Below are 22,561 nucleotides of genomic sequence, written 5' to 3' on the forward strand. Positions count from 1 at the left end.
TGAGCCTGCTGAAAAAGAGAGAAAATGTTTTTTCTTGAACCACCGTCTGCTGTCCTTCGGTCAGATAAGAATTCTGTGGATCAGGGCACCTGGGTGGCTCGGTGGGTTAAGCCTCTGCTTTTGGCTCAGGTCATGATCTCAGGGTCCTGGGATCGAGCCCCACATTGGGCTCTCTGCTCAGCGGGGAGCCTGCTTTCCCCTCTCTCTCTTCCTGCCTCTCTGCCTACTTGTGATCTCTCTCTCTCTCTGTCAGGTAAATAAATAAAATCTTTAAAAAAAAAAAGAATTCTGTGGATCATACACCTGCTACGAGGGAAATGAAGCAGTGATACAGGAATGGAAGATGTCCGCAGATGCCCTACAGCTGGGTTCCCACCTGTATGCAGTCCGAGGTGGGGTCACGGGCATAGAAAACAGCCTGTTGCAACGTACTCAATGTGCTAAGATTTACCAAATGCAAAGAAATGAAGCAGTCGAAGTGAGGGAAAAAGTGTATTTCACAGTCATTATAAAAGTACATATATTTAATAATGGTGACATAAATACGGTCCTTACTCACGACCAAATCGTACAATTACACTTGACTTTTTCCTCCTGGACTTCACGTGGCGATAGGTCAGTCATTTCCATCGGTTAACTACAGGCTGACTGAGGTCATGGGCACAGACTAATGAGAAACAGTCATGGGTCGCAGAGACAACACACTCAGTACTTAACCAAAGGGACAGTCAAGTTTCCCATATAAATATAATAAAATAATAAAGAATTTAACATTTCTTCTTTCACTCGGTTTCATAGATTTGTCAGGTGCTCACATACAAAAAATACAGTTGGCTCCCCCCTTTTCTCACTCCCCCCTCACCTCTCACTGGATTCTGGAATAAACCTGAGTTCACAGTTCAAGCTACCAATGGTGACATGGTCAGTTAGTTGCATGACCATCCGTGGCTGCTCCTGGATTGAGGAACAGAACACATGTCCCAATGAGCTAAGAGCGATACAGAAAAACACTATGTTCTAAAGGCAAGTACAATACGAGAACGAGACACAGAGAGCAAGAAGTCCACGAGGCACAGGGACGGGGCCTACAAACCTGCAGAGCGGGACACTTGCTAAAACAGTTCCTTCGCTGATCAGAAACCAGACACTTCACATCCAATGGAGAGGGGTCTTTTTCAGATGCTTTTCTTCTCTCTGCTTTAAAAGCTCCATTTTCAATGGAAAGTTCTGGAACCCGGTCTGGAGCCACAGAGAGGGATAACACCAACACCCAGGAACCCGACTCCTTCATAGCAAGCCCTAGAGCCGGGAGGACCCCCATTGAGAGGGGAGGCAGCGGCTGCAGGGTCTTGTCAAGATCAGCCAAGACTGGGCCTATCCCAGCGGCTTCCAGGGTCAGCCAAATATCTTTCTGCCTCGGTCAGAATCGTGTAGAGCAGGAGGAGGTCACAATGGCTAAATGAGAAAAGATGAAGAAGCACCCCACAGCTCCCCAGCCTGGGCTGGCTGCCGGGGGAATGAAGGTGGGCTTTCGCACTTCTCCAGGCCCACGGCCTGTTTCAGACTCGGAGGGCTGAGCAGACTAGCTTTGGGGTGACCTGTGGGTTCTGCTCATGCCTGCACGAGCCAAGAGCTGAAGACCCCGAACCATGGTGTGACCTGTCTCCTGAGCTAACCACGATCTGCCCCGTGCTGGTTCTTCTTCTTTTTTTTTTTTTCCCCAATTTTGCTCATGACGGAGTGGCCTCCCCTCCACAATCAAGCCCCAGGGCCCAGGCTCCACGTGGAGGCGGCCCCAGCTGGCTCCTGCGAGACATGGTCAGACAACACGGAGATCCACAAAGCCATGCAGGGATGGCACAGACAAGGAACCGGAGACGCATCTTTGGTTCAAGCCCTGGCAAAAGGTGTGAACATGGGACGCAGACTCAAAGCGCGTTCGAGGAATGCTGCTCTCCTCAGAGAACACGTGGAACTGCTTTTCTGACCACGATTCCCACCGCGGGAGGCGGCTCACAGCTTACAAAGAACTCGTCCGGCCGAAACCACTCTTGGTCTCTTGGCAGCCCCAAAACAGCACTGAGCAGAGGTAATGAATGGTGCTTTCCAAATGCATCCACATTGAACTTTAATGTCTTCTCTCTTTCTCAATACCCAGCTGTAACTAGGTCCCATGCCTTCCAGAAGGTTAGACTGTGTTGGTAAGGTGGGAAGAACACAGGGCCCACGGCGATCATGCCCTCCTGCAGGCCATCATGGGGAGGGCCACCGGCCACTGAAAGCCTCACATGGGAGAGCACCCACGCCCTCCACATGTATCATCTCGTGAAAACATGAGTTTGGTAGGCTCGCTTCTCATCTCCCCACCCGAGTTTTTAAAATCCTGTTACTTTGATTTGACATCCCCTAAGGAAAAATCATCTTTGGACAAGATAAGTCGACACTTAGCAAGTTTCAACCAAAAAAGATGGCAAATGTGTGTCCCCTTTGGCCTTTGCCTTTCGTTGGGGTGCCACTGTCTGGCTCCATCTTTGCCTGCCCCTCCAACACAGAGAGGGTGGCACCACTGGCCGAGGCTGTGGCCCACTTTTCTCGGAGGTGTCCGAGGCCTGGCTGATGAGTCAGCAGCTCCCCGGGCCCTGCGGGGAGTCACCTCTACTAGAGGAAGGGGAACCGCTCTGGGACACTGCCAGTCCCCACATGACAGGCTCCCTGCTAAGAAGTCACAGTCCCGAGAGGCACCCCCAGAGTACAGCATGAGCATAGAGCCCATAACAGGCTGGGATAGGGGTAGCCCAGAGGCTGATGGCCACAGTGGCCCAGCAGGGGGAGGTGGGCAGAGGGCTGGTGGGTGGGCAGGCAGAAGCAGGACACAGAGTCTGCACCTCTAGCCAGACATCCGAGTGAATTCCGGCATCTCTGGGGTCCCTGTGCATGGCCGGGCTGTGCAGGCTTTGGGTCGTGGGTGTCAGCCATTCACAGTTGGGAGACGGCATGGCAGGGGGAGAGGAGAGACCCTGAAGGAGGCTCCCATGCGGCCTTCCAGTCGTCACACCCTGATGCTCGTGGGGAGCTCTGTTCCTTTGCTTTCCTCACAATTACCCAGAATCCCACCCCGGCCCAGGTCAGCACTGGCCCTTGACCCCATCGGGCACGTCGAAGGAGAGGCTCACGGGGGCCATGGGCTGCAGCGGGGGCATGCTGGCCTCCAGGGGCCGGTCTGCGGAGGGCTGCAAGCTTTGCTGGCGTTTCCGCAACATCTGTCCGATGCCCATCATGGGGAACCTGCCCCGGCTTTTCACGCAGTTTGGGCTCCCCAGGGGCTGTGTGGGGCCACTGCTGGGACCTGGAGATGGGGAACACATGCCCTCTTCCTTTGGGGGGCTGTTCTTTTCTTCGTGAGCAAAGGAGACCAGAGTGGGATGCAAAGGAGTCTGCAGGGGGGACAGGCTTCCGGGCAGCAGGGCCGGGGAGAGCGTCCGCTCACCGGGACTCCCACGGGCCAAGCCCCCAGGCGAGCCGAGAATCCTATAGTGATGAGATGGGGACAGTGGCTCCGTGTGGTCCTCGCGATCCACGGACTCAAAGGAGCGTACCATATCCAGCACCAGGGGGTCTTCCTTGGGGGGCAGGCCAGGGACCCCAGGGCCCTGCTGAGGGGGCTCTGGTCTCTTGACAATCCTGGGGGTCCTGGGAGGGGGGACAGGGATGAACTCCATGGAAGAAGAAGCCACACAATTGGAGTCGGAGGTTTTACGGAAAATATTGCGGCAGCCGAAGGAATCTGCACCCAAGAAAGCAAAGGACAAAGGAGAGAAAGCAAAGGACATCGTGAGGAGAGTTGTATCAACTGTGCGAACGGCCCTCCCCGGCCTGCTGTGGCCTCCTGACCAAGCCAGACCCCTCCCGGGGAGACCAGAAGAAACCAAGAAGCAAAGGGCTCCGGAGTCCGGCGCCCCCCACAGGGAACCAGATGCTCTTCCTAGGACAGAGGGGACAGCAGGCCGGGGACAGGCGGCCTCCCGCATCCTGATCTGCCCACGGCACCACCTTAACATCTGCTCTCCTTTCGGTTGCTGAACTCCAGACCCTGCCAATGAGTCTTTGAATAAAAAAGGTACGTGGCTCAGCAGAACCACCGCCCCACAGCCAGAATGACACGCAACTGGCCTGGCTTGCTGTGGACCCATGAACTTGGTCCTCAGACAACTGACCCTAGAAGGAGTGTTTCCCTCGTGACTTTGTTTTTTGTGTTTTTTTTTAAATTGTGGTTAAAAAAATGACATAAATTTCTCATCTTAATCATTTTTCGGTGTATAGTTCAGTAGGGTTAAGTATATCCTGTGTTGTTGTGAAATAAAACTCTTAATGGCAGAAATCTAGAACTCTCCCCGACTCAACAGGAACTCCCGTTCCCAGCCCCTGGCACCCGCCAGCCTGCTTTCCGTCCGTGACTCTGACTACACCAGGCGCCTCACGTAAGTGGGATCTCTGGTGCCTTCTGGGACCAGCTTGTCTCACTGAGCAGAATCTTCTCGACACTCACCCGTGTGGTAGCAAGTGTCCGATTTTCCTTCCTCATGATGCCCAGTAGGACCGGAGCCTCACCCAGTTCTGACAGGGGTGACACACTCCTCGTCTACACACTGAAGGCCACAGGCGAGTCCCCACAGTTTCCACCTCAAGCAGGCCCAGCCTGGAATCCAGGTTTGCAAACGGGGCCAGAAAGAAAGGGAACCCCCCCAAATTTGAAGTGCAGGGCAATCAGGCCAAGTTCCTGCGGAGCAAGGCGGCCTCAGTGTCCCTTCTCTGCCACCAGGCTTTATGGGCCCCCGTCAAGCCTCAGCCGCAGGATCAAGCAGTGATTCTCGAGCAGCCGAGGCCACCGGGCATCCTCTTCGCCTTACATAAATAAATCGCAGATCCCGAATAAATCTCCACCTCGGGCCACCACAGATGCCTGAGGTCCGCTGGTGGAGACAAGCAAATTCTCACCAATGGCTGACGTGCCCGGTGGGCCAGCCAGCATGCAAGCATCCCCTCCTCTCCCCACCCCTCCCTGCGATGGCCGTGGGCTCCTAATTGGTGGCCCGTGGTCCCCCTCCTCTGCCCAGTCCTGCGTCCTCCACTTCCCCGGAGATGCAGAGCCTGTGAGGACTCCCACGCACGCCCTGCTCATCTCCAGCCCAGAGTCACCTGGAAGTCACCCGCACACCACATTACCCCCCCCCCCACTCAGCAAGGGTCTGCTCCCCAGCCCCCCACCCTGTGAGCGCTCTGGCTGGCTCCTCCTCATCCATCCTCATCAGGAGGCAGGCGGCTACACGGGTCAGGAGAGAAAGTTCTAGAGCCAGGAGGCCCAACGGGAAATCTGCACTCTGCTGCTCACCAGCTCTCTGACTTTGCACAGTTCCCTGTGCCTGGTTCCTCTGCTGTAGAGAGGAGGGTGAGAATAAGCTCACTGGGGTGAGCTAAGAGCCTGAAACAGGGTCCGCCACACAGCACGTGCTCAGTGCTAACGACTCCGACCTGCCAGGCTCTCAGACGCCTCAGGGCGAAGGAAGAAAAATGCGAAGAAACCAATGATGATGGGCCAAGGAAACTACCAGGTACGGAATCTACCTCGAGGGTGGCAAAGTTTTCCAAAGTATCAGCACTGACCTAGACTTTCTTGGGGACAAGCACGAGAGAGCACCGTCAAGGGCCTGACTTCGCTGCTGGTGACCAAGCCAGAGAGCAGAAGCACTAAGGGGGGACAAACAGGGCTCCACCCAGAGAGATCCCCTGCCTTCTGCAAGCTCAAGAATGAAACTGAACCCAGTGGAACTTTCCTCCCTGGCTGAGAACCAGGTCTCTCCTAGGGGAAGAGCCCCACTGCTCGGAGCTCTTTGAATCTTTCCAACACTTTCCTGCCCCCCCACCTCACTTTCCACACCTCTCCATGCTGTCCCGGAGGAGCGAACCTTGTATTTATCAGTTACCCGAGGGAACGAATTTGGATCCTCTGAGGGTCAGGATCTTAGCTCACAAGAAGCCAACAGAGCAGGGGTCTGAGCCCCCCACCCGCAGCCCAGAGCCCAGACTCTATCGACCAGACTTCAGAGCCTCTACCGGGCTCTCTCCTGTGCACGCTCTCTCAACACCATGCCCTGCACCCCGATCTCTGTTCCTATAATACTGAACACCTGTCCCTTGTTCCACAACACTGGGCACCCCCCGTCTCTACTCCTGCATCCCAGTCTCCGCTGCTGGAATATTTTGTTCCCTGATCTCTGCTCCCAACCACGATACCATGTACCCCATCTCTGCTCCCACAATACAGTGCAACCACCTCCCCCCACCACCCCGCTGTCTCAAAGCCTGCCTTCATAGGCAGCCAATACCGCACGGTCTGGACCTTGATGGTTCTCGGGTTCCCCTGGTGTGCCCCCTGCCTTCCCACGGGTACAAGAATCACTTGTGTCCCAGGGGCCCACACAGCCGTCCGTGAGGGGTACACAGTGGCCATGCGTCTTGAAACACAAGGGATCCAGCCCGTAGCCCGAGCTGACCTACCTTTGTCGGGGAAGCCGGCCTTGGGGGCCTTGCGGTCCTTCAGCAGCGCTTTCGTGTTCTGAATCTGCGTGATGAGAGAGGCCGAGGGCTGTTTGTGCGCGGGCGCGTTCTTGTCCGGCTTCTTGGAAAACGGCCGATGAAGAAAATCTCCTCTTTTTTCTTGTTCTTTGGGCTTTTCATCCTTCAAGTCAGAAGTAAACACATGGACTCAGACACACACAGATCTCCGAGGAGATCTGAGACAGCCCAGCCCCCCAAAACTCTGCTCTCAACTGCACAATGAACGTCGCAAGAGCCAGGGCCCTGCAGACGCTCCGGGGAAGCCCCCTTCCCTGCCATGCCACCCCACCCTGGGCCCACAAGCCAGTATCCATCACCCCAGCTCCCTGCATGGCACTGTTTAGAGGTGTTCCAGCAAGGGCAAGGTCACCCTGAGGAGGTCAGTGGTTCTAGAACACGCTGAAGAAACTAAGGCATAGCCCATGAGGACTTCTGGAAATCTGTTCACTTATCTAAAGCAGGGCCCTCAGATTCAGCCCACAGAGGAGACACAACCACTTCCATCCCCATGTCTACTCCTGTGTGTTCAGTCAAGCCAGGGAGGCGGGAGCCCTGAGCCGCCCTGGGCGTTTCTGACCCGTGGCCACCCTTGGTCACTCACGCCCTCGCGTGCGCGCTTAACATTGGCACTATTTAGCCATTTTTGCTCGAAGTCTTGCCTTCCCTGAACTCTACCAGGATCCCTCTGATGGGAGTGAAGTTTCCTATTTTACGTATCTTCCACCCCACAGCCTCTGGCATAAAGCCAGACATACAGAGAAGGTTTAATAGTTATTGAAATGTTTATTTTTAAAAAGCCAGTGAAAACCGAACTGAATTAAAATCGAGTTCAAGCTTCTGGGAAGGGAGTGATATGGCTCTGGAGTTCCTTCTCTGGCCCTGAAGAGTGTCTGATGTTTACCATTTAACAGAGTCCCTGACCTCACCACCAGGGAGGGGGGAAAAAAAAGACAGTTTTGCATTTTTGCCTTCAGCGTTGAGAGCATTTGCAATTCAAGAGAGCTCATCCATTTTTCATGGGTGTTGTTGAAAAGCTTGTAAGGAAGCCTTGGAAGGCCCTTTCTGATGAGGATTTTCAAAGCCTCTCCAGAGTGGGGTTCATTACGCCCACTCTGAAAATGGGAGGGAAGGAACTGAAAGTGGGGGTGCCATGCTGAGCCTGGGGGTCTCCGTGAGGGCCACGTGGCTGTCACCAGTGTAGGGCCGAGGTGGGAAGAAAGGAGAGGCGGAGCCCAGAGAGTGGTCATTCTCTCCCGTTGCCACTGCAGGCCCTCTGGAAGCCTGGGGCAGGGCCAGGAGAGAGAAAGAGCGGGGCACAGGGGCTGGCGAGGGACAAGGCTGTGGTCCCCAGGCTCCAGGTCAGCATTGGGGATAGCACAGAGAAGGCTTGTGCTCCAGGTCCCAATGTAGAATGTTACTGAGTGGAAAGAGGGGGCCGCCTGCTCCAGCCCATCTCGGTCAAGGCCACGGTTCTTTACTGCTTCACTCTCCCTGTTTCAATGAAACACCAACAACCCCTTCTCTAATGCAAAGGGGAGCAAGCTTTCACACGCCCCCGTGCCCCAAACATCAAAGGGCACATGAGAGGCTTGTCCTAAAAAGTCTGGCAAAATTTCCTCCTCTCACGCTGTTCTTTCTACTGTTTTTATGAGGAAAGTCACCAGGTCCACTGTTGACACTCTGAACAGCAAAAAGGCAATCAAATGCACTTCTATGAAACACTGTAAAACAGTGTTTGGAAGGAAAGACAAGATTGGCGTTCCCTCCTTTTCAGAACTGGTCTACAACAATGAGTACAGTTTCCTTTGGGCTGCTCTGGGACCCTACTCTTTAGAGGGCTGTTTGGTTTCATGGCTTCATTTTAGCTCCTCCCCAGTTCTCTCTGGCTTCTCAAAAGTTGAAAAGTCAAGATGCAAAGTTTCTGGGCCCCAGCAACACCACTTAACCAGAGTTCATTAGCACGGAGAGGCATGAATTTTCTGCAGAGAGAACCCAAGGTTGGCTCTAGAAATCTCTCTGGTAACTGACGAAGGGATATTTGGCACCAAACAGAAAGCTGCTATGGGGGGGGGGGTTAAAGGAGGGGGGAAATGGAATAAGGACACCTGCTCGGGCCACCCTGTTGAACCTAATCCCAGGATCCTACACCCTAGTGTTTCTCCCAAAGGCCCCAGGACGCCCTTCTCCAGCCCAGAAGAGTGGGTGATTTCATGGTGACCAGTTTCCTGGGGGGATACCAAGAATTCAGAGTCCAGCAGATCTCTGCCAGGGATAAACTGCCCGATCGATCGGTGTGGATGGTCAACAGCCCACATGAGAGACGCGTTTGCATGTCACCAGCCAATCTCAGCGCCCTCCAAACGCAGGTGACCAAATGCCACCGATCATCCAATTATACCTTTTCATTTGCATGCCCTATTTTCTCCACAAGAGATCTAGGGAACAGGATGCGAAACTGCTTTATGTAACAGAAACAGATCTTCAGAGGGACTCATTATGTTCCCCCTTCGACATGCCCACACCCGCTCCCGCGCTCCCCTCCCAGCGATGCTGCTGCCGAGCGGCCTCTTTGGTTTTCTTCTGATTCTCACTTGCTCCCCCCACCCACACCACCCCCCCCCACACTGCAATCGAACTCCCCAAGGCAGATCAGAGAGGGGGGCCCCAAGAGGACCCAGAAGCAAACCCCGTACAAACCTCCTGGTTTTCTTTAAACCACTTTCTACCCACTGTCCAAGTGAGCAGATGTTTATAAAACTGGACACTTTGAAAATGTGGCATCATAAAGGAGGGTCTACCCAAGACTCTTCTAGCGTCAGGACTGTTTCAGAGAAGAGAGAAAGCAGCTAGTGCGTGATGGTGCACCGGGCTTCTGGAAGGAGCGGTCTGTAGGCCTGACAGCGAGTAGGAAGAGGAAAAAGGAGGTCCTTAGCCTCTGAGATCTGAGTCCCAGCACTGGTCCCTTGAGACTTGTCCCTGTGACTCCAGCCTCCTGCTTTTCAAAGAGCAGGACCCCTTCCCTTTCCTCCTCGGCTCTGTTCCTGTGGGAATAACAAGGTGACCTTCCGCTGGGATGGCCCAGGGGCCCAGGTGTTACTTGCTGGTTGCTTTGGGAAAGCCACAGAGATCTGATTTTGCCACAGGACAAACACAACAGAGTTGAGAAAAAGAGGGCTTGGTTCATAAATTAGGCCATGGAAGCTCTGGACTATCGCACAGCCCACTTCTCATGCAGGTAGAGACATAAACGCATAGCCAAGTATAGAGTTACAGCAAGACAATAAAAAATAGTCAACTAAACCTAGAAAGCACCAGTCTGATCTGAGGGGATTCTGATAAACCCACTCACAACTGGAATCTGCATTTTAATTCCAGACTGGGATGGGGGGAGGGGATGTAGAATCCAGACAGCCCCAAGCAGAGAGATCCCTCAACCTTCAGGGTCATATGTCATGGTTAATTTCAAGTGTCGACTTGGCTAGGCCACGGCACCCAATGTTTGGTCAAACAGCAGTCCAGATGTTGTTGTGAAGGTTACTTTTCAGATGCGATTAAATCAGTAGGCTTTGAGTAAAGCAGAGGACCCTCCACAATGTGGGTGGGCCTTGTGCAATCAGTTGAAGGCAGTAAGAGGAAAAAGACTAAAGTGTCCTGAGGGAAAAGGAATTCTGCTTCCAGAAGGCCTTGGGACTGAGCTGAAACATCCATTTTTCTCTTGGTATCCAAGTATCTCTCTCTCTCTCTCTCTCTCTCTCTCACACACACACATACTCTCTGTTGGTTCTCCTTGGAGAACTTAGACGAATTCATCATAACCCCCAAGTTCTTACCTGCACAGCATGAAATTCAAGGTCTCTTGTCCAGGTGTCCAGGGAGGCCTGTGAAAAGCAACATTTTCAACAATTTAGAAACTGTACCTGCTATTTATCCCCTAAACTCTATCCCCTACCACTTGCAGTTCTGGCTGAGAATTATTCATTTCCATGTTTAGAGACAAGAAGCCAAACTCTTAAATCACCACAAAAGTAGGTAGCAGATGCTCCAGGTCATGCACTGAGTAGGTTTTCTAGCTAAGTTTTTAATTAAAGTCTAAGACACATAACGGAGGAGTGCTCTAATGGCAAGGGAGTGGTTCAACCAATGCATTTTCTCCAAGAGTAAAAACACGCACGGAACGAGCACCCAGACCAAGATACAGAACCCAACTGTACCCCCACCCGTGTCCTCTCCCAGTCGCCAAAGGTAACCACAACTCCAATTTCCAACAGTATGGAGTGTCTGATTTGATTCCACACTTTATTTTTACAAGTTGCATAGATTTGAAACAAGACACCAAGGGAAAGTTTTAGTATTTTCCCTTTAAACTTACTGCCCCTGTGATGGGTTTTATTGCATTCCCCCTAAGTTCATACACTGGAGTCCTCACCCCCAGGATCTCAGAATGAGACCTTCTTGGAAGGCAGGGTCAGGACAGGCCGATCGTGTCCCCTTTGATGCTTGGGGGATAGGAGCGTGTGAAAGCGCATTCTCCTTTGCCTTTGAGGAGGGGGCCTGTTGGGGAGTCACCTTTACGGAGGTCATCCAGCCCCACTGCGATGGGACTGGGATTCTCATTAAATGGGGGAAACTGGACCCAGAGACGCACACACAGAGAAGAGCAGGTGAAAACACAGGCAGATTTCAGTGGTGCTCTAAGCCAATGAACCCCGAAGATCCTGGTAACCCCCCCATAGCTAGGAGGCATGGGGCAGGTTCTCCCCTCACCGCCCTCGAAGGGAACCAACCTTAGGCCCGGACTTCTGGCCTCCAGAACTTAGAGACAGCGAATCCTCGCTGTTGAGCACCCTGTGTGATGCTTTGTGATGCTTTGTGACGGCAGCCCCCCGCACACGGGTCCGGTCCCTCTGTGACCCCCCGCACAGCGTCCTTCCCAGGCTGCCCCATGGCTCTGCGCCACAGAGGAGCCCTCCAGCCAGAGCTGACTTTGCTCTGCACATGAGTGATTTTAACAAATGCGGCCTCTGGTTCTCTGCAGCTTTAAGAAGCCAGTTTAAGTATGATGGCTGCCTCTCCTTGACCTCCATGGCCCTTGGTCCTTGAGGGCAGCTTTTCTTTTCTTTTTTTTTTTTTTTTAGAAAGAGGAGTCCCTGGGGTACATGCTCGAGGCGTTCTAAGGTGAGACAGATGTCCCACTTTTACAGATATATTTGCCACCTTTTAAAGTTAGAGGAGGAGGAGAAAGGTGGGGAAGTCGTCCAAGAACAGCCCTGTAATCCCACAGGGGAAATTATTCCAGCTTAATTCTGCTCCTTTGTCTCCTAGGAGAAACAGAACTGGAGCCGAGAAGAACAAAGAGGCCACGCACGCTCCCAGGACACGGACATGGCCCCGAGCCACCCCGGTGCCAGCTAGCGCATGACGTGAAACCCATCCCTCTCCCTGTAGCTTTTCCTGGACCAGCGGATGGCGATGGAAGGAGGCTCATGAAGGCTCCGAGGGGGCTTTATCTAGAAACCCTGGGCCCCTTCAGCTCTTCTGAACACGCTTTCTAACTGGCCCCATTCCACGCTCTGGGTCCCAATAGAGGCGGGTGAGACAATCTCGTAACGGCCTGTAATTTAATTAGTACAAGTATGGCTGCTGTTTGGAGAAAACAAATGGCTCATAGAAAATTGAAATGCTCTTTTTCCATTAGCGTTCCTATCGAAACCCTAACCAGTAAATGTTTCAACAAGTGTTTAAAACACTCGCCATGTGTTTTCAGGCCAAATGAGATAATCATCCAAGAAAAATAATCTGGGTGGAAAAAAAAAAAAAAGGCCGTTTTCCCATCACAGATGCTTTCAAACAAACAATCGCAGGGGTCAGGTTCAAGGGCGACCAAGGACACGGGCATCAGCAAGGTGACTCGGAGGCCACTTAGGGCACACACATGGGGCACTGGATACGTTGTTACTGAAGTCCCTCAAGAGTCAAATGCAGACCAAGAGGCAAGGGAGCCTCATGGTGAATTCTGAATCCTCTGTACCCCAGTTGAGGTAACAACCCTCAGAGCAAGAGGCTGGATGTCCCTCCCTGCCTTAGGGCTTGGGCAGCAAAAGGGACACTCCCTGCTCTTAATGAACTCACAGTCCAGAGTGGGAGATAGACATGAGTCAAACACTCCCTGAGCAACAGAACGTGCAAATGGGACAAGTTCGAGGACGTGGAATGGGGTGTGACAGCCTGTAGAGAGAGGGGACCCAATGGCAGAAGCCAGAGAATGGCACTGGTTGGAATGTGAAGACAGAAGATATCAATCAGCAAAGAGAGGTGACGAGAACATTCTGGAAGAAGGAAACAGGGAATGCATAGCGCTGGGAGCCAGGAGAGCACAGAAGTCTGAAGGTCCCGTGGGTCTGAGCCCACAGCAGGAACCAGGGCTGCCTGTGAAGGTCTGGGGGACAAGTTAAATGCGGCGGCTGTGTCACTGACTTTGTCTTCCAGGTGAAGGAAGCCTTCAAATGCTTGGAACAGGGAAGTGATCCCATCTGAGTATGGATGGCTTGGCTCTGGCTAGCATGCCGAGAAGCGAGAGGCAGGCATTCATGGGAAAGGGGGTGACCAGCGAGGACTGTGGCCAACATCCAGGCCAGAGGCAGTGCTGTCTGGATGGGGGGGTGGGAGGGTCGAGACGGAGGGGTGGATGGGGTTTGAGAGGTTTAGGTGTCAAGCTGGCAGAGGGGCCAGGAAGAGCAACTCCTGTGTTTCTGCCCTATACTGAGTGTGGGCGGTCACCTGCAGAGGGACACAGAGGTGGGGCAGTTCCAGGCATGCTGGACTGGGGAAACCTTTGCTCATGCAGGAGGAGGGTTAGTAAACAACCAGCCAGAGGGGTCTGGAGCTCAGGGGAGTCTGTCCCCTACACCACCTCCCCCCATCTGCTCTCAGCCTGAAAGCCGTGCTCGGGCTTGGGGCTCAGCCCCGGAGCACCCCCACCCCAAAAGCCGACCTGCACCCCTTATCACGCTGGCACTGCAGCCTGTCTCAGAGGAAGACAGCCCAGGGTCAAGGCTAAGCCCTCCCACCCCCAGCCATCCCTGGAGTTCCTCCCAACTTCCCCACCCTCACTCCTCCCAACCCACATGGCCTCTCCTTCTCTTCACGGCCAATGTCAGCAGCAGAGAGGTCTACCCTCGCTGTCTTCACTTCCTTCCCTCCCCTTCTGGAGCCCATGAAATCTCTTTCTGCCTCTGCCACTTCCATGGGCTGGTCTACTGACCCCGCCAGAGTCTAACTAACAGCTCAGCTGACACCACGAACCATTTTACACTCGGCCTCTCCCGTGGTCTCCTCAGCGCCATTCCCGGCAGCATCTCCTACACGGCCCCACGGTCACCCCTGTCATCCTTGCCAGTTCCTCAGCCACGGGTGCCTCCCCATCCCCACCTCCCTCAATCTCACCGCCCCCTAGGTTCTGCCTAGACGGGATAGCCCTACCATTCTGCCCTGCCTTGACACTCAGGGGTGGCCTTCCCTGGGCTCCTGTCACAGTGGTGCCTGGCAGCTCGGCTCTGTGTCACCCATGTCACCAGACTGGCCTGGGTCATGCCCCAGGTGCTCTCTGTCGCAGCCAATGAGCCCGGAATGGTGTTCAGTTACCACCCACCCTCACTGAAGAACAACCCAGAACTTCCTTCCGTGGTGACAGGCCCAGCTCATGCAATCATGAGGATGGAAAACTGAGTCCAAAAAGGGAAGAGGAAGGGGGCAGGCCCGTCGGCATGAGGAAGGCTTCTGTTTTGATCTCTCCTTAAATGAAAACATTCCAGGGGCATATGGCAGAGGCTCCTGGGGGAAAAGCAAGCAGATTCCCAGGAAAATCAGTGAGAAGGCAGAGGAGCTACGTTTGACAAAGCACCAAGTGAGGAGTCCGGGACGAGTGGGTGGGGGTGACCTCAGCTTGGGCTCCGGGACCCCGGATCCAGCTTTTCAGGCACAGTCTCTTCACAAGCATATATATCGGGTCCAAAACTGGTACAACTTGCCATACGATACCAGTTTTTCTCTGAAATCGGAGAATCTCAGTGTTTTCTCTTAGATATGTACTGAGTACCAATAAGTTGCCAGGAACAGGTGCCTGGAAAAACTTGGTTTCATCCAGAACTTTTTCTGTCCCTCATTTACTATCTCCTTCCGATGCCAAGCGTTACACTCACGTACCTTTTTGAGCATCTACTTTTGCCTTCTGAAGCCCTGACAATGGTTTCCGACCTTGTCCACTCAATGGAGTCAGCCAGGGAGCTTTAAAAAAATACAGAACCCCCCACCCCACCGCCCGCTGATTCCTGCCCCCATGAGCTTCAGTGGGGGGTCTGCGGGGGCAGTCCACACACCCAGATGTTTAAATGCTCCCCAGTGATTCTAACAATGTGGCCACAGCTGAGAACCACAGTCTGACGACTGAGAGATGGTGGCTTGACTGGAAACCATTTTTCGGGGCTCAGTTAAGCCAGGAAGCATTTGTCTTTTGCTGCTTCTATGTCCCACCGTCCTTGGTTTCCTTTCCATTCTGCTCTCCAAATGGAAATCCACTCTAAGCGATCCTGGCTTTTGCTTTGGGGGTCACTCACCTCATAGGGCTCCTTGGCCGGCCTGCACTTTTCTATCTGGTAGAGCTGCGTCTTGTAGCAAATGCTGTCCTGGATGTCAGATTTCTATCAGATGAGAAGAGGGGGGAAAGCACGGTTTAACCCACAGGAAACAGAAATGTCCATTAAGCAGTCATTAATTTTTCAGCCAGCACTTGGGGGAACAAGTGTTACAAGCGGCTGGCAAGCCAGTTCATTGCGATGCAAAACCTCATCTGAGGAGGGCAGGCAGGCGGGATGCGGCGAAGGGGGGAGCCCCGGACCCAGAGTCAGGCAGCCTCCTCCTGCTGACCCTGGGCACGTCTCCGCTCCGGGCTGGTCTCAGATTTTTCACCTGCGTGATGAAGGCTGCTCTAAGATGTGAAAGCAGAAACCAAGTATGTGAGCTAGAAAGAATAACTTATGTTATGGAAACATGAAATAGGACAGGGACCTTGTTTATTGGCTTTATCGAAAAACAGTGAGCCGCATCTGCCCCTCTCCCCGTGATTCACAGCAATTCATAATACGGCTTAAAGACGACGGCCAACTATATCTAAAATAATCTAGGTGCACGATGGAGGTCTAATCCTGCCTGGAGATGGGTAAATTACATGACTAATTGGTTTACTAACCAACAAATTTTCACGGAATGGCCTTACAGGCTCCAACACAAAGTCCGTGCTTCTTGGTTCTACGAAGAAGAGATGAGAACCAAGAGAGAAAGGGAGAAATGACCAATAATTAAGTAATAATCAAGGTATGTATTTTACTTTTGAGTTCACTGGTTTCGGTTTTTAAATTATACAAGGCTTGTTAGTAATTGGTTGATGAGATTAATAGCTGGGACAGTGCATCCTGTGCAATTAAATCAGCCGTGCGAGGAAATTGTGGAGCAGACCAGCTGTAGCTGTCTGCGGGGATTAATTCACTCTGGTTAAAATCAGCCCCTTGCCTAGACACTGGTTCTCAGACCAGGTAGGTGCTATGATTGAAGGAACAAGCACCAAACAGACATCATACAATAAAAACCTTCTCCAGCGAGAAGCACATTCGCTGAGTTTCCATAGAACATTCTCGGGAGACAGAGCAGGGCTCAGCTTTGCAACACCTGCGTGCCACCCCGACGCTGGGCAGAGCAGAGGAGCAGAACCAAGCAGATGGCAAGAAACAAAGACAAATCAAGACACAGCCAAAGAGCTTCAGTGATTGTTTAGGAAGAGCGTGAGTCACCGAAATTGGTATCTGTACATACGGAGGCAGGCAGCAGAAAGAAAATATTTTAAAAACTAAAGACCCGGGGCACCTGGGTGGCTCAGGGGGTTGAGTGCCAGGCTCTAGGTCTTGGCTCAGGTCATGATCTCAGGGTTGTGAGATCGAGCCCTGTGTTGGGCTCTGCACTCAGTGCGGAGTCTGCTTGGGACTTTTCTCTCTCCTTCTCCCTCTGCCCCACCCCTGCTCATGGTGCACACTCACTCACTCAATCTCTCTGTCTAAACATAAGTAAATGAGTCTTTAAAAAAAAAATAAAAAATAAAGTCCCTTGGGGTGCCTCGCTGGCTCAGTCAGTAGTGTGCGACTCTCGATCTTGGGGTTGTGATTCGAGCCCCAAGTTGGGTATAGAGATTACTTAAAAACAAAATCTTTAAAAAACAACAAAACAGGGGCGACTGGGTGGCTCAGTGGGTAGGGCCTCTGCCTTTGGCTCAGGTCATGATCTCAGGGTCCCGGGATGGAACCCCGCATTGGGCTCTGCTCAGCAGGGAGCCTGCTTCTCCCTCTCTCTCTCTGCCTGCCTCTCTGCCTGCTTATGATCTCTGTCAAATAAATAAATAAAATCTTTAAAAAAAAAACAACAAAACAAAAAACCTCCAAAGTTCCTCCATCTTATCGATCAGCGTCCAAACAAGTTCTGCCAAAATAACGTTTGAATCGGGTAGCTTGTTTAGGAAAGTAGCAATTTCAGCCTTTAAATATAGAACTGTGACTTCGATAGTCAGCTTCAGGGAGACACTTTCTAAAAACTAATTTTTGAACAACAGTCATCATTTGAAAAAAAAAAAATCAGTGTGTTGCTCCTCTTTTCTTCCTCTTACTTGACAGCTATTTAAATTCTTTTTCTTTTTAAGATCTTATTTATCTGAGAGAGAGAGAGCATGAGAGGGGAGAAGGTCAGAGAGAGAAGTAGACTCCTCATGGAGCTTGGAGCCCCATGTGGGACTCGATCCCGGCAGTCCGGGATCATGACCTGAGCCGAAGGCACTTGCCCAACCAACAGAGCCCCCCAGGCACCAAACAGCTATTTAAATTCTTTTTTTTTTTCTAAAGGTTTTATTTATTTATTTGTCAGAGTGAGCACAGGCAGACAGAGTGGCAGGCAGAGGCAGAGGGAGAAGTAGGCTCCCTGCTGAGCAGGGAGCCCGATGTGGGACTCAATCCCAGGACGCTGGGACCATGACCTGAGCCAAAGGCAGCCGCTTAACCAACTGAGCCACCCAGGCGTCCCAACAGCTATTTAAATTCTTAACTACTATCTTCTACCACAGTGGTCCCCAGACGGTGTGACCTTGAACTCATATGAGTGAAAAAGATATACAAAGGCACCTATAATATATGCATATTGTAACTATAAGCATGTACCACTGTACTAACAGATCACATACATGATAAAATATATATCAAATAGGAATTTAAAAGGATAAGATAAGAAACATGGGGCATGTGGTCTTCTTATAAAAAGGAAATGGGAAGGACCTTCAAGTCCGATATCTCTTAGGTTCATCATTATGGGAGAGCAGAGAACTGGGTAGGGTACAAGAGGTTTTCTTACTCCTTATCACATAATAAAATGATATAAAAAATATACTGTGTCAGAGCACCTGGGTGGTGCAGCCGGTTAAGTGTTCAACTCTTAGGTTGGGCTCAGGTCCTGATCTCAGGGTCGTGAGGTCAAGCCCTGCCACGGGCTCTGGGCTCAGCATGGACTCTGCTTAAGACTCTCTCCCTCTGCCCCCCACTCCAGCATTTGCACATGCACTCACGCGTGCGCTCTCGCTCTCTCCCAAATAAATAAATAAATCTTAATTAAAAAAAAAAATACTGTGTCAAGGGTCCTGTCTTTCTGGCCTCCACTCCTCTCCTACAGTAGCTTTCCTGCAACGGTGACACCATCTCTAACATCCACTCTCAAAGCTGAGTATTTGTCCCCATCAGAAGCATCATCCCATCACTGCTTACACAAAGCATGTTTTCTTCCCCTCCATAAAACCCTGTTCTTATTTTTAAAAGCCTTTCACTGTTGAGAATGCTTCTCCTTGTGTATATCTCTCCTTTGGTGGTTCACCCAAGAAGTACTTCTGTGGATAATTTCCCGCTGGAGCAAAGTCTAGCAAATTCCCCAAGCTGAGTCAGCTTAGAAACATCTGCAGTCTCGGCCAACTGTCTGACAAACCTCCCAATGAGCTTCTTCGTTGATCCAGCAATGTTTTCTAGACATCTCCCAAATCTGTTTGCTGAAGAGATACACTCTGACCGTCTTGTCTTTTGGGCATTATCGCGTGGTCCTTTCTGCCATGGCAGGGGAATATCATCTCCCCAGTTCTAGGCAGATTATCGTCTTTAGCCCTAATACAGAAACCTCACAAAAGGTTTCAAAGCCTATTGTTTAGCGGAGTTTTGCGGAACACTGGGTTGCCTATCACATGACTTTAATAGCACTGTCATGAAGGGCGACTCTCACGGGGTGAGACATTAGTTCATAATGAGACGACATTAGTTCATTTATTGTTCATGAAAATCTTATGAGTCCTTTTTACTTTCTAGAGAAGTACATATAAATAATGGTCTCCTCATAAACCATGCTTTAGAGATGAATGCCTGAGAGGCACTGCTCCCCAACTTGTATGACCACAGAAGTCCCCAATGCCTTTAACATGGGAACCCAAGATACCCAGAGGCAGACAGAGAAGGCAACACAGAAACTGAATGGGAAAAGTGGCTTGAATGTCTACCGGTGCCGCCCGGGGGGTTAATTCTGTGGGAGGATGTTTGGAAAACACCTCGGATAAAAAGCACCAGCCACCTGAGAAGCAGGTTTTGCTACTACTTTATCCCACATTCAGAAACCCAGCCTCCCATTAGTTCAAATTAACAGCTCAGATCAAGTGTCAGCAACTGAGAAACACTCCAGGTTTAAGAGCTCCTTTTTCCACAGAGAGCAGAGAAAATTGCCACGAGGGCCCCACTCACCCCTGACAGATAGCGCTCGAGTTTCTTGTTTAAAAGGAAGTAGATGGCGAGGATATGGCAGGCGCGGTTGGAGAGCACAGTGTTGATCACGTCGCTGTTCTTGTAACCCAGCTTCTCTGTCATGTGAAGCACCACGCTCGGGCTCAGGTCCTCCAGGGAAATCCTGCCCAGCAAAGAGAACACTGGTCACCTCTCCACCTCCACTGAGAAGATCCAGGGCCCCCTTAGCGATGCTCACAAACATGGCGGCACAGAGCACCCACTGCCCCCCACCAACCAGGGCCCCAATGGACAATCGTGTCCATCCATCCACTTGTCCATTCATTCACTTGATCTTTTTTATTATGAACAATTTCACACAGACAGAAAGCTAGTAAGAAGAGTATAAATCACCTTTGTGTACCCAATACCAGAATACACCACTGTTAACACTTTGCCCTATTTTCTTCATTTATTTACTTGTTTATTTAGTGCTCAAGCACTTTAAGTCACAGACATTGTGACCTTTCATTCTTACACACCCCAGTGTGCTCCTTTAAGATCCAAGGACGTCTCCTGCAGAATCACAATGTCATCCATATACCCAATAATTTAATAATTTGTAATAATCCTTAGTATTCTCTAATATCTAGACTATATTCAAATTTTCCCAATGAGCTTCGAATTTCTTACAATCTGGCAGTCTTTTCTAAAAATGTGTTTATTGGACACAGGTATAGAGCCCACACTTTAGTTGTGTGTAAGCTGGGCTCGGAAAGGAGCACATTCACGAGCCAAACCATATTGCTTTTAAAGGAACAGTGTGAGATCCCGCATTCACAGAGGGAAATGGGGGCTCGGGTGTAAAGGAGGGTGCTCTGGGAGGACAGGTTAGAGCTTCTTCACAGGAGTATTATGAAGATAAACTCCCTAGTTAAAACTGAAAGCTTGTTATTCATTTATCTACTTATCCACTCATTCACTTATTTATTCCTTCAACAAGTCCCTGTCTCGTGGAGTCAACATTCCAGTAGGAAACAGATGACATTAGTTCATTTATTCTTCAAGAAAATCTTATGAGTGGGTACTGTGATGATCCCCATGTTACAGACGGGACAAACTGAGGCCCGCAGCTGTGAAATGCACTGCCCCGGGCTCCCACAGGCAAGAAGGAGCGCACCCTCAGATAGAGTCTGGCTCGGAGTCTGGATGCTAAACCTCTACACTCAGCAGCTTTCAAATAGACAGACACGAGGAAGGGCTACAGAGAACAAGCAAGCAGGCTGGGGAGTGTAGCACGTGTGTGAGGGTAGCGGGGGTACATCATCAACTAGAACACTCTAAATCCCTTAAGAGAGCTATAAATAGGGCAGTCTGAGCAGAAGGCAAGCACAACCGGCCAGAGAGCTCTGTAGCCCACCAACCCTCCGCCAAGGGTCCCAGGATACTTTTTATGGGACCTCAGACCATAACACCCCGAGAAACCACACAGAACAAGTCCATAATGATACAGAGGAGGAAACTGACTTGCCGAATTTACAGAGCAGCTGAAAAGGGGGGCAAGAGCAGACCTCGGTCCGCAGCCCACCTTCCACCTCGCATCGGTGTAACCCATGGCTGCACACTCCCTCGCTAGACACGTAAGTGCCATTCAGAGAATGCACCCAAAGAACCACAAAATCTGCCCTCCCTTCCTTATTGGCCACAAAATCAAATTCTCGATAATGGATGGGAGGGGGGTAGGAATGACTAGTGATAAAAAATAGTAATAATAATAACAATAACGTTTGTTTAAAAAGAATGCAATTGAACTTTAACAAAGCACTTACTAAAGCAGAAGGCTCCATTTTGGAAACTACCCAGCAATGCCTGTGTGGGCGTGGCCCTGCCCCTGGCCAATCAGACCACGGCCCTGTAACTAGTTCTTGGCCAATCAGAGCACGGCCACATGGCCTCACCCCTGGCCAATCAGATCGCGGGTACATGAGCCGCCCCTGGCCAATCAACCACCGCGCCATCCTCGGCAGCACGTCCCATACCCCGCCCTCTACCCAGAGCAAGCCCAGGAAGGGAGAACGATCAGGAAGAGGGATGCCTCCAGGGTGAGCTTGGGGGATGGAGGTGAGAAGGGGGCAGTAAGCAGGGTCAGGTACCCCATCTCTGCCCTTCATATCTCCTGTCCTCAGAAACAGGAGAGCTCTGTCGACTCCATTGACTGGGAGTACTAAACATTTTCAGTAAGCAACATGTATATTTGGAAGTCTGCAATATCAGTTATTTAATTGTTTACTATCTCCCCGTGTTTGAACGATATAGACCCTAGTAAAATGTTCCAGAACACTAGCCAATGACTTCCTTTCCTTCCCACCCACCCCCAGAGCTAAGTGGACGGTGGGAGACTGTCCAGGCTCTAGCAGGGCAATGGAGGAAGGCAGCCAAGGTCACCTCCCTAAAAATATATGCTCCTAGCCCAGGGAGGCTGGCTCCCTGCACAGCAAACTGTTGACTGCTGGCATGAATATTTATTATAAAAAGTTGACTTTTAAAGATACTTTCCTCTTGCCTTTTGGAGATCAACTTGGAAGCCGAAATGACTTAACAGAAGGCTTTACGGAAGAGTGATATAAAACATAAGCCCTGTATTTTTCGCTCTTTCCCAAAAGTAAAACATTTTAACGACATCTAAAATAATGACATCTGAGGCTAGGCTTGTTGGGAAGCTATAAAATACACTTTATGATATAGTCTGTATTCCTTTCCCTGATCACACGCTCTGACCCCAATTATCTGTGCTCTGGTCAAACCAGAAAAATAACTATCAAAAGCACTGTTTCTTTTTAATTTTTCTTTTTTCTTTCTTTCTTTTTTTTTTTTTTTTGCCTTACACATTTTTCAAAGTCAAGACTAAAAAACCAAGCTCCTGCAAGTTTCTTTAAATCTCTTTAAATTTCTTTAAGTCGAAAACTTTTAAATGGAACATGATTTTGCCTCTGGTACAAAATGAGCAGTGGGCCGTGTATAAACAGAAAATAGCAAGTGGTTGTTTTCTTTAATATACATGATCTTAACCATTTTCACAGGCCAACTAGTTCATGGACAGCCTTTATGTT

The 22,561-nt window shown here is 50.9% G+C and overlaps 1 protein-coding gene across 3 annotated transcripts in view; it reads right to left on the bottom strand.

Annotated features, from left to right (window-relative positions):
* Window positions 1-2,378: 2,378 nt before the first annotated feature.
* The window catches only part of HUNK (hormonally up-regulated Neu-associated kinase), a 98,665-nt gene continuing 78,482 nt past the window's right edge, over window positions 2,379-22,561 (bottom strand). For all 3 annotated transcript variants that reach the window (XM_047721067.1, XM_047721076.1, XM_047721086.1), the window contains exons 7-11: window positions 19,473-19,635; window positions 15,228-15,311; window positions 10,446-10,493; window positions 6,556-6,736; window positions 2,379-3,784 (exon numbers count right to left, since the gene is read on the bottom strand). In XM_047721067.1, the coding sequence (XP_047577023.1) occupies window positions 3,126-3,784; window positions 6,556-6,736; window positions 10,446-10,493; window positions 15,228-15,311; window positions 19,473-19,635 (1,135 nt within the window). In that variant the 3' untranslated portion in view covers window positions 2,379-3,125. The remainder of the gene's footprint in view (window positions 3,785-6,555; window positions 6,737-10,445; window positions 10,494-15,227; window positions 15,312-19,472; window positions 19,636-22,561) is intronic.

Source organism: Lutra lutra, chromosome 1 (genome assembly GCF_902655055.1).
Source record: "Lutra lutra chromosome 1, mLutLut1.2, whole genome shotgun sequence".
Classification (NCBI taxonomy): Eukaryota; Metazoa; Chordata; class Mammalia; order Carnivora; family Mustelidae; genus Lutra; species Lutra lutra.